Raw genomic sequence first — 17,067 nt, 5'->3', positions numbered from 1 at the left:
CCATCTTGTAATGAAATAAATAACGTTTTCACACGTTGTAATATGAAAATTGAGATAAATTAATCCGTCATATCTATATTGGGGGTGGGAGGGAGGAAAATTACATGGGAGCACTCGGTGCATGTTCTCTGAAAAACTTGGGGGAGAATGAGACCCCAAACAAGAAAAAAGGGAGAGAACTTGATACAACCAGCAGCGACTTGCAATGTAGTTTGTTAAATTGGTAACAGGCCATGAGCCCAAATCAAGATGAAAACATAAACTACAGGGATACTTCTGTATAAACACAACTTGCATTAATCACGTTATCCTTTTGATGTTGAAACTTTTCTGACCACATTGCATTTGCTTTGCATACAAACTTGAAATCTTTGACACAAAGAATCGATCTCCTGCTCCTTTTTCTCGTATATGAAGAAAGCTGTGAAGGCAAATAGAACCGCTGCAATATACAACAAAATATATGTTAGCTTTCTAGATGTTATATGCATCACGAAAGCTTTCATTATTACAACTTAAAATTACTAAAATCTACGGGAATGTGAAATTATGAAAATATGCATGGGTGAATTTTTTTTCCCTCTTTTTTATAAGAATCGAAAAAGTATTAATCACAACAAGAGGAAACTGTTAGACCACCGATTATCATACTTACGCAAGGAAGGGTAGAAAGGGAAATTGAGGTGCTGGCTGTAGGAGGAGGGGTAGAAAGGGAAGCTTGCTTTAAAGTTAGTTAGAGTAGGGATAGTACAGATAGCGGAAAAGGAATGTACGTAAGGGACCCCTTTGGCAATTGGGAGAGAACCTAGCCCTCTTGAATTGGCTGGTTTTATAAACCTTAGGACAACTTGCTTTTGAATATCAAGGAATATTGAGGAAGATACCTCACAGAAATAACCTAATGGCAGAGGGTAGAGATCACCCTCTCCCAAACCCTATACAATGAGAGTTTTTCAATCGTTAATAATCAAAGTGAGGCTATAGTTACAAAAGAATTTCTTGTGGTTGGTACATCACCACGACGAAAAAGTGCTGTATACTTCTATAAAACGAATCCACCAATGACTTTTCATCCTCAAACAACCTTCTACTCCTTTCCTTCCGGATCAACCACAACAGGGCACAGACTACACAGTTCCAAATGATAAAAGCTTTACATTTTTAACAGTGATCCACCAAAAATAAATGATATTCTTCTAAAATATCACACCCTCTGAAATAAATGATATTCCTCAAACACCATTTATGAACTTCTGTGACGCAAGTAATAATTTTACGAAATAACATGAAAAAGAAAAAACAACAAACAAAAAAAAAATTAAAAAATTAGGAGCAACGATAAGAACATAATGAATCTCGAGAGGCAAAAAATGGATATTGAGACTTCAATTATGATAGAGACTGCTAGAGTTCACAACATGAGGTGTGGACCGGGGGGGAGAGAGAGAACCTGTCTTGTATAAAGTTTGACGAGAAACCACTCCAATAAAGCTAAGAACCAACAGTGATACAGCAACCTGTCAATTGATGACAACAACATCTAAGTCAATCAAACACAATTGAAGTAATATAAATATCTCTTACATTGATTTCTCAAATATTTAATATGATTATTTTTGGCTTCTACGTCAACAGATTAAAGATGCTAATCAGAAATTGACATTCATGTCTCAAATTGTAAACAATGCAAAGAATACAGTTATATTTCCTTTTCTTAGTAACATTAACATTAATTTAGGCCAATATGCCAATATGAAGGAGGTGGATCTCTTCAAGATGGAGGATACGGAGGAGGTGGATCTGAGGCAAGGGACCCAATCCTCATCCTTTCTCTTTATGTTTGTAGCAGGTTTCGTAAGGCTTTTTTTCTTTTTCTAACAAGATAGAACTTCTTAAGCCATTTATAGACAAATTAAAAGAGGAATCTAGGATTGAGGGCTTCAATAAAATAAAACAGCAAGTTCACATTACCCACCGGCCACCATCAATAAGCATATGACACTATCACATTAGCCACCCTCCAAGTCGTATATTTTTTTTCATTGGCCCATAATGACCAATAGGTCAACCATGTGGCCCATGGTGGTTGAATAGGTCGAAGTGTTTCACAGATCTTAGTAGACTTTTTTCTTTACGAAAATTGAATAATCAAGTAGTTGCAATGCAGGCCACACCACAGTAATGCGAACTCAACTTTGTGTAGTGCATCAACTAGACATACAAAAGTCCATCTATGGAATATGCAAGGGAACCTTGTATTATCACATCCTCAATCTTTTCCATAGCAAGGGCATTGTGTGAAAGCAGACCAAATATTTGTTTCTGAAATAAAGGAAACGACAAAAAAGAAATGAAGAAGGTGGTTACCTTAATCAAGAGCATCCAATCATTCCCTTTGGAAAGAGATTTAAAATTTCTAACAAAAGAATTCCACAATGATGCTACAGAGACAGCAACGCTGCGTGACCTCTCTTGTGACAAGTGGAAACATGACGAGGAAATTTTCTCAACTCTATATCCCAACCTGCAACAAGATCCCTACAATTAGAGATCCAAATTTGATGCTAGGATATCTAAGCTGATTGCACATGCCATCCATCTACACCATGATAATAGGTCCCATTTTATTCCTATAGCTGTCAAATATGTAACTGCAACTAACAGCATGTCTAAGAGAGTAGGCAGACATACATTTTCTCTGGTAAATTCCCATTAATAAATAAAAATATCAATGCCACCAAGAGAAGCTTTGATAGTGCAGTGATCATGGTACATTCGGAAGCAATGAAGTTATAATAAATAGCCACCAAAACTAGCAATGCCATCAGTGTCTTCCTTTTATCCTTCCAGAGTAAAATGTCAGCAGCTGCCAAAAGTAATACAGCAGCAATGATAATTGGTTCATCAATCTTTCAGTACATACAAGTCAAGTTCACAAATAGGAAAGAGATTAAAAATCAGCGTGAAATATGAATAAGAGAACTGAAATCAGATTATTTTCAATTGGAATCAGATTACTAAAGATGTAAACTTATTGAGAATCAATATCCAATTCTCATTCTCATTGTTTAATAAACTCAGCAATGAGATCAAACATAAGTTAATAAAATGGTTGAACCATTCTTAACAATGTATAGCTTCTTGTCTTTAATGTAAAACATTATTAAAGAACGTATTTTTCTTTTCTTTTTATTTTCTATTTTCTATTTATTTGTTTTTCTTTTCTTGTAATTTATTTAATTTTACCTTCTAAAAATTTTCAAATAACATAAATTAATTACAATAAAAAATATTTTCCAAATTTGTATTAAAATAACACACTTGAAAACTAAAGGACAGAGCCTGAGTAGAAATATTAGTAGGGTTTTTGTTATTTAATATTTTCTACGAGTTTGTAACTCTATCTATTGCTAGTTAGAAATTATTTTTCCAAAAATTTTGAATACTTCTTACAAATTTCTTTTCTATTCTAAACAGGGGAAGGAGCAAAAAGCATAGAATTAAAATTTCGGGGTAGGCCACACTAGAAAATTAAGAATGAAAATGAGTCTTATTTTCCTAGAATATGAATATGTAAGTAACATTTTAAAAGAACAAAATAGGATCCATGAATTTTTTGTATACATGTAAACTTATGATTTATATGATATTTAGGAGCAAATATTGGAATTCATTTAGGTTTTTTCACAATTTATACCTTTCAATAAAATCTATGGTTTCAAACTATTAAAGGTTTACTAATAAAAAACATATTTTATATTCATAAATAAGCAATAATATCATATAAAGATTGATAAAAATGATTTATGATCCTTTATTTTTTTTCATTTATTATTTTTGGTTGAAACATTACTTTGTTAAATAAAAATGTGATACAGAAAAATTATATTTACAACTCAAAGTCTCAAATTATATATAATATTTAATATAAATATTAATTAAAAGCATTACATGACACGTTAAGATACACGATACATTAAATTGTAATTACGATTCACATTCTGATTCGTGTTAACAACCTTGTTGCTCAATAACAAAATTTCAGTCTCAAATTTATCTTTCCAAAATTAAAGTGGAAAATTTAAATTTGAAGTATTAAATTTAGATCAATAAGAATTTTACATTTAAAATATAATCATCTTAAATGTATTTATTTCGTTTTATTTGACCCGGAAAATAAAATTCGTTAGGTCTGCCCCTACATGGGCCCACCATAAAAATGTAAATCTTAGAAATGAGAAAGGTGGAAATTCGTTCTTATTCCTTGATTTTCATTTATTTGGTAAGTAGACTTGACCGCTTGCCCACAATCCAATAAGTGGTAAAGTACCAAAGAAAATTATTTTTCTGGTCACTTGCTAAGAGCTTAAACAAGCAAGATAGAATCAAAAGGAAAATCCTCATATATCCATTTCTCCTCGAGCCTTTAATTTTTGTTAAGTTGATAAAGAGACGAGGAACTGCTTTTTTATCCATCATGATTTTGCAATAAAAGGGTGGAAAACCAGCACCTAGAAACTAGTACAGAGGAAATGGAGGAAAAATGAAAACTTCAAAATTATTTTCTGAAAAAATGAAAATACATACCAGTTCCTCCCCTGAGGTATACTGAGGCTTTGGATGGCCCTTCTCTTTTATGTTGATGCTCGGCCTTTAAATGTGAGTATGCTTCTATTGTCCTTTGTATACCTTCCTGTGAAGAATAACTATTGCATTTCAACATCACATGGCTATTCGAGCATGTTTAAATACGGCAAATTGCTGATTGATCAGCAAACAAGCTAAGACTAGTATAGTAATACACCATATTCAAATTAACTGGTAATGGCAATAAACATAGAAGTTCATGTCCTGTGTAGACCCATGTGTGAAGAATAACTATTGCACTGCAAGCATTGATCATGGACATTCACAGCATCGCATGACTATGTAAACATGTTTAAATATAGTGAATTACTGATTGATCATCTAACAAGCTAAGACAAACCAACGCATTTTACCATGAATCATGAACGTCCACAGCATCAGGTGGCTATGTAAACATGTTTAAATATAGTGATCCTGTAAGGTTCCCTCACCCAAAAAATTGATATTCAAGCAAACAAGCTGATGAATACAAGCCCCTAACACAGAAGTCCTTCCAGCCTTTTAGAGAGTGCTGTCCTCTTCCTATCCAACCTTTGCCAAAAACAAACAAGACATACCTCCTTAAACAGAATCTGAAAAGATATATGGACCCCTACTAACTGTCAACATGTGAAATACCCTCCCTGCCCCTCCTAACGGAAGTATTTACTATTGGGGGCCTCACAGATGCCTTCGTAGTGAAAGTAAGCTACAACAGAAACCCATAATCATCTCTTCAGAAGTCTACAAAAAAGCTTTTCATTATGGAGTAAAAATTAAGCTACAAAGAAACCTATAATCCTCTCTTCAAAAGTCTACAAAAAACCACCAAAATTTAAGTTACTTCAAAAGGGCTTTAATTACAAGAATTAAACAATGCACTAGAGCAAGAACATTCGTATTTGGCTAGATCAAGAAAATTAAAAATTACACAACAAAAATTACCAAAAAGATCATAAGGCCAACGAACAACTACAAGGCGGTGGAACTGATCCAATGGGAAGAAATACAATCACACATCCACTTTAATTTTAACTTGACAAGCCATAGCTCTTTACTTTTTCCCCCCTTCCGTTTTTTATAAGAAACTGAGAACACATATTAAAACCCAATAAAACAACTTAAGAGCAAGGGATACTTTTTTAAATAATCGATAAGCTCACATAAAAGAAATAGGAAAGTGCAAATAAGCCTACACAAAAAATAGACAAGTCATAGTTCTTCATATTAGAAAATTCTCAGAATATTATTCTTTATAGAGCAAAATATGAATGGTTTTCTTTAGTTCCTACAAAAACATTGTTAACGGGAGGCGTTAAAAGAGTGTAGATTGAAGTGTTAGAAAATAGTGTTTACATGCACGAGTAAAAATTTTATGCAACTAATGATAAATAGAAGAACCTGAAGTGAAACTATGGGGGTATAGCCAATTCGGTCCTTTGCCTTTGATGAATTAAAAGTTCTACAACAAGAGAGGAGTCTTATTCGGGAAGGTGTGAACTGTGGAACAGGCATTCCGTAAGGACCAAAAAGCTTATAAGTCCAGTCCACAATATGTGCAATCGGCATCGCTACGAAGACGGGGATCTTTATTCTTGGCCTGCAACTCAAAGAATGCAAGATCTCAGTATCACATATCTTCAATTTACCAGGGCAAGAGAATAAAGATGGCTAGATACCAAATGATCAGAGGGAATACAATCAAATCTAAATTACAATAAAGAATACCTTTCATAACCAAGACCACCCACAATAAGTGAGGCAAACTCCCAAAACTTGATAGGTTCCATGTTAGTTATAAAATAAGCCTGCAAAATCCAATTCAAGTATAGGCTAAGCATCCTACAGAAACCTGAGTTTAATCCATTATATCGCTTCCTTATTAAGAAACCTGCAGTAGATATCTTAACATCATAATTTCTCCCTTTCTCGTGGACGGTACTGGATACACATGTCTGGTTTTATATGTACAATGAAAATTATAATGAGTTTCTAAGACAAGAAACAACCATACCATTAATATTCCAATGGTTTTTCCCCAATAATTAAGTGTGAGGAAACTATACCATTAATTTTTGTTTCATCATCCATTACATAATTTTTTTATCAGAAACCAATTTCTATGAATCCTTTTGGCCAATGGGAAAATTTATATATGTCATGCTTACACTATGGAAACATTTAGATTATTCATTATATTGAGAAGACATAAGGATAACCGGACATAAATGTATCCCTTCCATACCCTGACACATCACCCAATTTTTTGTTCTGAAAAAGTTACCTGCCCCGCAGCTTTTTCTGCAATTATTCCTCCTGAAGCTAGAGCTCGTTCAGCACATACATGAGCATGTCCCACGTTTTCAACATAAGTAAAGTCATAGGTGTTATTGCCATTACCAATAATGAACTGAAAGTTTAAAACATATGATGATTACAATGAAGGCCCAATTTTTTTTAATGCATAGGAATACAAAAAAAAAAAAAAAAAAAAAAACTGTATAGACATCCCATGCATAATATGTAGAACTTCGTGAAGAGAGGGACAGCAAATCAAATTCATCATATAATATTGAAGAGAGCATTAGATGAAATGTTATTTTAGAGTCTTAAAGGACAATGAGAATTTACATCTAAGGAACAAGAATGTTAATTAATGCAAATGTAATATCTGGTAATATTGCAGCTTGAAAGGAAGTCTTTTTCTCTGAGCTTCATCTGTTGGATGGAGAGGAGGTTTTAGTGTTGAGCAGCTTGGGTCTGGGAAAGAAATACGAGGAGCACAGGAACTGTCTTTTTGAAGGAGTCAAGGACAGAAGGTTGATATTTTGTGGAGGCAAAGATGAAAAATAAGACACTTAAAGCACAGTTGATTCTTTTTTTTTTTTTTTTTTTTAATTCCTTCGGGTTATCAAGCAAAAGAAAGAAGATTTTCATTTACTAAGAGATCTCCCATGGTCAATGATTAGGATGTGGAAGGGAGATCATCAACTTATATGGAAAGTTTTTCAAGTTTGAGGATAGTTATTAAATCCTCCCTGGGGAATTAACAGGATCCGATTGGAGAAAGACTTCAAAAGGCAATTAATTGGAGGTTCCTTTCCATGAAGAAGGGAATTGAAGGTATCATGTGCTATAAAAAATTTATGGTCTAACAAGACTCCTAGGCCAAATGGATTCATTTTGGAATTCTTCAAACAGACTTGAAAAATCGTTAAGGTTGATTTTAATGACATGAAGAACAGATGATTATATAACTCCAAAATCCTTTAATAACAAAACAGGCTCATCATCCTTTGTAATTTATCAGTCTAAGTTCAAAGATATAAACTCCAAGTTCCAAATCATAAGTCATTGAAATTTTTTACAAAGTGAGAAATATTGGAATAGAACTAACAAAAATAAGGAACGTGCTTACCTTGGATTTTCCTGCCCTTGCATTTGCAACTAAGGATGGAACCATTAACCTGTCACCAGGACCGAAGATGCCACTGGGCCTTAGGCTGCAAGTTAGAAGGCCATTCGAGCCATTTGCCTTGAGGATCAAAGCTTCTCCCTCGGATTTAGTGGCAGAGTAGAAATCATTGTGCTGAAACAAAACGACATCCAGCCAGTTCAGGATTTGCAACAACCGAAAAAAACCAACAAACAGAAAATCCTATAATTGATGAGGCGATAGAAAGCAGCAATCTGTTGGACGGTCGGTGGAGTTAGTACCTTCGCAGGGTAGGGAAATGACTCATCTGCATTAGTAAGTCCATGTATCCCATCAAATACTACACTGGCCGAACTCGTGTATATTAGTCGCTTTACGTTTTGCTTGATACAAGCGTCAATTACATTTCTGGCTCCTGGAAGGTAAAATAAATAAACAATCAGCACATCAAAAGCAGAGTTGCTAAAGCCAAATGCTTCGTACCTTCCACATTGACCGAGTAATGAAGTTTGTAATTGTTAATGGATGAATTTGGAGCAGCCATGTGGAAAACAACCTCGACTCCCTCAAATGCTGCATCATCCAAAATTGACATTGCAACCACTTTTCACGAATAGAACAGAAACAAATACAGCTGATAGAAAGGTTCAAAAGAATCCCAACCTTTAAGCACTTGAGCTTTGTCGCGAAGATCGGCCGAAACGTATTGAGCACGGCCGGAACGTAATCCCTCCCCGAGAATCCCTTGCTCCTCGCTTGCTTCCAATTCAATGGAGGAGCCTAAATCAACGATTCGGACGGAAAACATGTTGTATTTGATCAGCATTTCCACAAGATGCCGTGCAGCGAAGCCTCTCCCTCCGGTCACCACGCACCATCTCTCCTCATCCTCGCTCCCCATACTCCGCTATCCGCTCGCTGCAAACAAAGTGAGCAGACGAATTTTCCAAGATTAGAACAATGTGAAGTGTGATTAAGCAATGCAACAGGTGAATTGAACATCCATACTAAGTAACGACGCCGCCGGAGAAGATGACCTAGGACGGATGGGATCTGAAGCAGCAGACGGCACATGCGCTTGTGAGGTACAGTAGAGCTGAGGGGGGAAGCTCATAAACTTTTCGATTAAAGAATTCTTATGGCAGGCAGATGATGCCGCCGGCGTTCAATCGGAGGACCGGCGATTGGACCCCTTTTAAGGGCCGAAGCTTAAACGGATATTGGCCCAATTTGAGCCCATTTTGGTCACTGGCCCCATCTTGAACCTCCCTCTTGGTGACGGAATTTTAATGTAAACTTTTGTAAGTTCGTTTCCCATATATTTTTGAAATATTAAACTTAAAAGAGAAATAAATAAAATGGTAAAATATATTTATAGCTCCTGAGTTTGAAGACAAGTGACAATTTAGTCTTCAGACTTGTTATAAAATCCCTACATTTAAACTTCCGTTGGTTAGTAGTAACGGAATGTTAACATGGAAATTTTAAATATTATGTGGTATCGAGGATGTATTTATTTTAAATGAGATGACGCATGTGATTTTTGAATTTTCCCTCCTCTCTTTCTCTTTCACGATCCTTCTCTTTTAACTTCTCCCTCACGTTCTCCCTCTTCTCCTATTTTCTCTGTCACGCTATCTCTCTCTCTCTAACTCTTCACTCTCTCTCTTGTCCACATTATCTTCTGCGACTAAGAATTGCTACCACTGAAAAATCATTTTGATTAGGGCTCAAGTACAGAGTGATTTTTTTTACAAAAGAATTGCACATTTGGCACATATTTCGGATGTAGATGTGCTCGTGGGTGCTCAAATACATTCAGCACATATTTCGGGTTGGGCTAGATTGTCCCATTATTCCTTTGGTTGTTTCTATTTTATATAGCTATGTTACATAAATAAACTAAAGTTCTAACCCTTGCGACCGTGACAGCAGATTGCAATGGCAACGATGGGCTGCGACAGGAGAGGCGGGTGACGATGGAAGCTACAGCCGGCGGCAACGGGGAGCTTGAGTGAGGGAATAAAATGGAAGAAAATAGAGGAAGAAAATGGAGGAGGAAAATAGTGGAGGGAGGCTTGAGAGAAAATTGATTGAAAGTGAGATCCAAAATCAAAAGGTAGAAAGCACTTGCCTAGAATCAAGGACCATGATTAAAACTAATGGAGAGTTGAGATTCAAGATAAAAAAAATTGTTATATATTTATAATCTAAAAAATATATATATATGTATATATATAAGTACTATCGGATTGGGTCAGATCGACCAAAAATTTTAATGATGAACCCAAGATCCGACCCAACCCGATCGAGTTGGAAATTTCACAACCCAACCCGAGTCGGAGATTAATTGAACCGAACGCAACCCTTATGGGTTGGGTTGGGTTTGTTGGATAGTCGATTTTTTTAATAGTCTAGTCTTTTGTTTCTCTTTTTAATAATAATAAAAAAACAATAAACAATTATATTACCTAATGTATATCTACTTCTATTTATTAAAAAAAGGTGGAATTAGAAGCAAGATAAAGAAAGAGAAACAATAATAATAAAAAAATTATCAAACATGGTCTAAGATATTAGTTATCTTTCAAAAGTGACTTTTAACTAGGAGAAAAGGTTTCTAAAGGGTCAAGAATATGACATTTTGAAAGAATTTTAGTTTTAGAAAAGTCACATTTATTAAGTGTTTTCTCAATGAGTAGTCATATGTTTTATAACCATGCAAACAAATTTTCTTATTACTAATAGCTCCACCCACTTTCTTTCACTTATTTAATTTTGATGGTTTTAATTTAGTAATTTTATGGTCTAATTGTTTTCAACTGTTTGTTAAGTAAATATTAATCCTTCAAAAGAAACTGATAAGTTAGATTATCAATATTTTTAAAATACCAAAACCAAATTAAATTTAATCATTGTCACTAATTATATAAAGATAAAAATATAATTTGATTAAAACCCAGAATATTAGGATAATCGAAACTAATTTTATGTATGACTAAAGATCTAGCATAATTTTAAATAAAAAATAAAAACTAAAAATTTAAGAATATAACAAAAATAAAATAAAATCATTCAATAATTTATATAAATTAATAGCTATCATGTAAAATAAAAGCGTTAATCATTAAAAATAATTGTCCTGCAGGGATATGGCGTAGTAGCAAGGGCCTTGAACCTTGTAATATCGCCAACCATGAAGTCTTGGAGTCAAGTCCTGTCCATGATTCAAAATTTTTCGATTGGATTATTTGTAAGTGAAAGTCAAACAAGTTTTTCTAAACCTTCACAATCATGCCTATTTAATATTTTTAAGACTATTTGTATTTAAATTTATACGATTTAAATTTTTTTTCCGTAATACTATAAAATTTTCAAACGTATAGTGATGTTTGTACACACTTCTTTTTATAAAGTGGTACTAATATGATTTTCTTATCCCTGTAATTAGAAGAATATTAATTAAGAAAACCATCTGTTATCAAAATGTTACACTCTCCTAAGCAAAAAGTCAATAGCATGCATATGTACAATATTGCATACGATATTTGAAAATCATATCTTTATATATGATAGAATTTCAGATAACCAAAGATTCCCAAGACAAAATGTCAAATTTTTTTGAAATATCTCTCTCTCTTCCAATCCCATCATTCATTCCTATCCCTTGTATAATAACAATTAACAACCTATTGGGTTTTACTTCCCCCACATTTTCCATGTTTACCTCCCAAAAATAATCCTTTATTATAATTTTAACGCAACATTATATTTATCAAACTTTCTTTTTCTTTAAATATACCAATAACTTTGTATTAAAAAATTATTTAAGTTCTTAGGTTTGAAGACCTATTTTGTGATGACACCATTGAATGTTTGGTCATTCATTATGTTTTAATAAAATCGATAAGAAATCTTTTTTAAAGATATCAAATTGTTAAATATTGAATGATGGTCAACATAGAGATAACTCAATAGTTGTATTTTCCTAAAAATTTACATGATGTATTATATAGAATTTGTCGAAAAAATCTGACAGCCTTTTAGCTTTTGAAAAATATAAAACGATATATACTTTTTAAATTTCTTTCCAACTTGGAAGTGCTTTAAAAAAAAGAATATAACTAATTAATATTCCCATTCCTCTCTCTTCCATCTTCTTTCTTTGTTCTACTTCTCCTCGAACATTTTTCTGATCCGTTTCATCAGCTTGGGTTTTATCACAAAGATGCTGCAGTTTTTCTATATTCAGTGGACGACCAGGTTATTGCAGGATATTTCTCACTCAAGGGCCCCGGTTTCAACGACATGACAGTTTTAGCAAAAGCATAGGTTTCATAAAACCACATGTTTGTTATCTTTTTTCTGCTCTGTCCTTTATTTCAGTATATATATTATGTGCAAAATAAAAATAAAACCCACGTTTTGAAAATGGAAACCACTAATTGGGAAGATAAGAAAACATCAACTTGATAAGAGAGAGAGAGAAAACAATACTTGGAAAAAGATTGCCATAAATGAAAGCTTACGACATATACACCATTCTTGCTCTTACAAGCTTCACAAATGACACTGCCAAAACCCTTTTATTTCTTCCTAATTTCTCCTGATCCAAAAAGAATCGCACCCGTAAAATTTAGACCTTTTCGGAATAATATAATTTTTTTTAGTTTCAACTAGACATATATTTGCATTCAATAGCTGTATGTATATCTTGGATGAAGAGTGATATTAATTGTTTCCGAAGTTCCAAAGGAAAGATTGATGGGAGAAAGAGTCATGGCCGGAAACGTCGTCGTAATAATCCCCGTCATCCTCCTCCTCGTCGTGATCATGAAAACCGATCACGTGAGGGTCATGTGTTTGGTATAATTCATCGGTTATCATATTATCAAACTGGTCAGAGTAAATGTTAAACAAATTAGAGGCGGAACCCGAACCACCGCCCTGGTCAACCGGGTCGAGCTTGTTCAGGAAATTAGACCAATCCATATTATAATTTTCGTCTTTAACGGAGCTGGCACCCACGTGGCAGATTTGATCCACGGTGGCAACGGGTGAAGAATCATCAGCAGCGGCGGCGTGATCGTCGGCAGGAGGGGCGACAATAACGGCGTCGTTTGAGTACTCATTGGCGAACTTAGCGGCGACTTCCTGAATCTGCTGGCAAGTGAGGGAGTGGGCGTCGAGAATGTCCGGCGGTTGGTCCGGGAAGTTGAACTTAGCGTGGCGGCCGCGGAGGCAGTAGAGGGCGGCGTCGAAGGCTCTAGCGGCCTTCTCCGGCGAGTCGTAGGAGCCGAGCCAGATGCGGTCGCGGCTGTTCGGGAGGCGGATCTCCGACACCCACTTCCCCCATTTCCGCCGCCTCACGCCCTTGTACTTGGACTCTCCGGCGGCCTCGGCGGCGGACGGAGGAGTATTCATGATGCTGAGCATAATTTGGCGAGTGGGGCGGCATTTACGGGTTTTATATATACGTTCTGTGGGAAGAAATTTTTTACGGACGGGAAGCGTGTTGATTTCGGCCGGTCCAAATGCGGGAATTGAAACAAAAGTACACGTGGCAGTACCGGCTCTGTGAACGCGGTTCTGTCCATCATTGCACGTTGCTCATGGCATTTACATGTCTGTTTTTTTTCCCTTTTTTTTTCCACATAGACACTGACGTTAGTCAAAATTCAAGCTCATTTTTCGTTTGCGGCTCATAGGTCCACCTTCCAAAATATATATCTAAAACTTTTGAAATTTTGGGAACATTAATATAATTTAAAACATTAAAATGCATTTTTAAAATTTTAATGAGTTATTTTAACGAATGCATTGGGGAAGTTGTATTTGAGGATGCATTAGGGAAGTTGGATTTTCCTTATTCTAATGAGTTATTTTTTATGGAAGTAAAGTGGGATTCGGTCAAACCGACTTTAATACAAATTATTCCATTAGAGATATTAATAAAAGTTTGTCTTTTCCAATAGGTAGGATTGTTGATTTGTTGATTAGTCCAAAAGAGTTGATCAATGGACTGTGGGAGAAAGAGGGGGACCGCAATACAAAAAAGATATGAGATTGACAAAAATATATATATAAAACAAGTCATATCGACCAAACATTGTCGGCTCTGTATAGTCTATGTTAATTAAGATAGCTTTCATTAAATTCTAGTTTAGGTTATTGTTATGTACATGTAATTCATGATAGCTAAACTCTGAATAAATAGGATCATATGATTGGTATAGAGTCTATATTCGGCAGTGCAACATGGATTGGGTTGATATGGACTTAACCCAGTTTTAATTTCATGACTTGGGATGTGAAATGTCACTTTCTTGATTATGAGAGGGTTGAAAATTGTTGATAAGATTAGTGGTGTAGAGGGGAAGTATGTAGTTCTTCCTGTTGCGGCCTTTGGTGTCTTTTTGTCATATTTTAAGGAGTAAGAACTTTTCTTACGTTGTACACATGCTAATGAGCTATAATTGGTGTTCCATTATTACACAAGTAAGGCTCCTTCTAGTTCACATTGCTTTCCCCCTTTTACTTTTATAGTTTCTGTTTGGCCCCTAAAATGGGTTCTGGTTGTTCTCCCTCCATTATGTTCAATTTGACCACAGAACTCTCTCTCCCAAGGTTTTCTTTCATCAAAGCCCCCTTTTTTCTCTCTTTTTATGAGTAGAGTACTATGTTCTCATAGATATTTAGGACGGTTCAAAGAAAATAGCAAAACATCTAATGGGTTTAGGTCTAAGTTTCTCTAACTCCTTATTTGAACTTGATGTTGTCAAATTAATGTTGTTATTATATGGTAACCATCTTCGAAAAGTGGTATAAATCGTTCATGGCTTTTAGAAAAAATCGAAACTTTGTCTAATTTAAACTGAATTTTGAAATGTTCTATACATTTTAGAGATAAGTAGGTGAGTAGTTCATTTTGAGATCCTAATCTCAAAAAGTGTTCGAAATTATAAATATTATTACTATTAGATATTTAATATATGAATTAAATTTACCCGTCCTACAAGTTTAAGCTTTAACACTCTTCGATGTTCGAACACAAGACCTCCCGTTCTGATACCATGTTAAGGATGAATAAACCACCAATCGACCCAAAAGCTTAAATTAGTAGATCACGTAAATTTAATTCATATATTAGATATCTAATAATTAATTTTGTTTCGAAGAATCCAACTGTAAATTACATGAAATGCCCATGAAAAGGTATTTTTAATAAATAGAATATTGTAAAAATAAAAAACTGACTTTTGGTGTCATTTCATATATTTTCCTCCTAAAATAGTTCCTCTCAAATTTTTTCCACATTCTAATATATCAAAACAGCCATCATGAGATGACTCAAGTGGTCAATGAGGGCCTTTGTAAATAGTAAAGGACTTAGAGGGAATGAGTTCAAACTATGGTGACCACCTACCTAGGTACATTTTTTTTCTCGGTCCACACTTATTATGGAATTTTAATTGACACTTTTCTAATAATTTGATTTTGATTTAAGACAAATATATTTATTAATGGTTAAAATCCCAAAATTTAAATATTGATTATGTTATTTCAATTTATTATTTCTTAATAAACTAGTGTTCATTTAAGGCACATATTAACACTAATTAATGAAAGATTTTTTTATAAAAAAAATTATTCCATATTAATTAAACAGTAAAAAAATTCTCATTTCATAATTGTATATTAACTTGTGGATTTGTCTATTAACATAATTTTACATCATTTGTTTTATTTTGAATTTTATACAGCTTTTTGGGAAAAATCATTATGGGATTTATTTATCGTTTTTTTTCTAAAAATTACAGACATTCATCATTGATGTTATTTTTCAATTGAAATTTATTGGCTTTGTACCTGTAAATATATTTCATAATGTATATAATACATTAAGATTAGTGTGATGCACGTGATATAATTTGTGTATAACTTTAGGATTAGTATGATGATGCACGTGGTATGATTTGTATATACATTAGGTTGGGTTTCTTCCATGACGGGTTGAACCTTCCTTTCCTCTAATCTCTCCCCCATTTCCTAGAGTGAAGGAGGAGTTTCAACATAGGTTTCTTCCTCATCTACGTGCATGACGTATGATGGACGTAGTATAATTTGTATATACTTATGTATATATATTTTAATTATGATGTATGATGCATGTGGTACAATAGTTACACACCCAATAGTGATCAATATATTATATATATATTCAAATCAGTATACATATTAAAATATTTCCTAATATTAATTACTTATAAATCATAGTTGAATATTTGATATATACCCAAAATACATGACAATTAACTAGACCTGCAGCCACAAGTGCATTGACCACAATGTCGCTGACAACCTGCCCTTGTTCACCGACCAAGTAGGTCGACCATTAACCCAGTGCCCTCTAACGAAACAAGCATCAACAGAAACGCACCAAAACCCCACCTTGGGTGGCCCTCGGTGAAACCAAAGCCCCACTTTCGTCGAGTGCTAATAAGATCTGCATGGCTTCTCCGCTATCACTCGTAGAAAAAGCACAATGTTGTCGACGACTATAACGGTGTCGAATCCCTTCCATGTCTTCCATCGAGTGAAAATTTTCACAAAAGTTATGATCCCACTTAGCTTCCATCGACCAAAATCTCACTTCTGCCGCAGATACAACGTTCAGATATTGCATCGTACCACCGGGAAATAAATGTTAAGATATTACATCGTGTTGTCGAAAATAAACATTGCTTTACCATTATTTGAGAAAATTGATAAAATGCAAAGATATCTAGAAGCAGAAATATCGATACCACCAGCAAGTGGTGGTGTAGTGGGCTTGTGGCCAAATGGAGATAGCCCCTCTCCAGTTTGAGCCCCATGGGGTGCGTAGCCGAGATTTTCCCTCATCCCCTAATTTGGAGATGAGTCCTGTAACGTCAGCTACAGTGTTGGGTGGCCGTCGATACACCTTGGCCATACAATATCGATTCTAGGTTATTAGAAAAAAA

At 34.6% G+C, this 17,067-nt stretch overlaps 2 protein-coding genes across 2 annotated transcripts; both read right to left on the bottom strand.

Annotated features, from left to right (window-relative positions):
- Positions 1-11: 11 nt before the first annotated feature.
- Positions 12-9,231, bottom strand: LOC111004984 (3beta-hydroxysteroid-dehydrogenase/decarboxylase). Its single transcript, XM_022276321.2, has 13 exons — positions 9,071-9,231; positions 8,726-8,980; positions 8,546-8,635; positions 8,344-8,477; positions 8,045-8,215; positions 6,911-7,036; positions 6,355-6,434; positions 6,028-6,226; positions 4,588-4,693; positions 2,692-2,866; positions 2,368-2,524; positions 1,451-1,517; positions 12-442 (listed from the first exon to the last, which is right to left on the bottom strand). Exons 2-13 carry the CDS (start codon positions 8,961-8,963, stop codon positions 306-308), a joined length of 1,680 nt encoding a protein of 559 aa, XP_022132013.1. The 5' UTR covers positions 8,964-8,980; positions 9,071-9,231; the 3' UTR covers positions 12-305.
- A 3,322-nt stretch (positions 9,232-12,553) lies between these two features.
- LOC111004769 (uncharacterized) lies at positions 12,554-13,486 on the bottom strand. Its single transcript, XM_088127797.1, has one exon. The coding sequence runs from the start codon at positions 13,484-13,486 to the stop codon at positions 12,794-12,796; it is 693 nt and encodes a 230-aa protein (XP_087983923.1). The 3' UTR covers positions 12,554-12,793.
- Positions 13,487-17,067: the final 3,581 nt, after the last annotated feature.

The sequence above is a fragment of the Momordica charantia genome (genome assembly GCF_013281855.1).
Source record: "Momordica charantia cultivar OHB3-1 chromosome 8 unlocalized genomic scaffold, Mcharantia_2.0 BLBB01000008.1, whole genome shotgun sequence".
Taxonomy (NCBI): Eukaryota; Viridiplantae; Streptophyta; class Magnoliopsida; order Cucurbitales; family Cucurbitaceae; genus Momordica; species Momordica charantia.
This window is presented reverse-complemented; position numbering and strand designations above follow the sequence as displayed.

Coding starts and splice junctions, on each gene's coding strand:
- LOC111004769 (XM_088127797.1), bottom strand. CDS start 13,486: ATGAATACTCCTCCGTCCGCCGCCGAGGCCGCCGGAGAGTCCAAGTAC.
- LOC111004984 (XM_022276321.2), bottom strand. CDS start 8,963: ATGGGGAGCGAGGATGAGGAGAGATGGTGCGTGGTGACCGGAGGGAGA. Junction 6,227..6,354: donor GGTGGTCTTGGTTATGAAAG/GTATTCTTTATT, acceptor TTTGAGTTGCAG/GCCAAGAATAAAGATCCCCG. Junction 2,525..2,691: donor GGGAATTTACCAGAGAAAAT/GTATGTCTGCCT, acceptor ATCTTGTTGCAG/GTTGGGATATAGAGTTGAGA.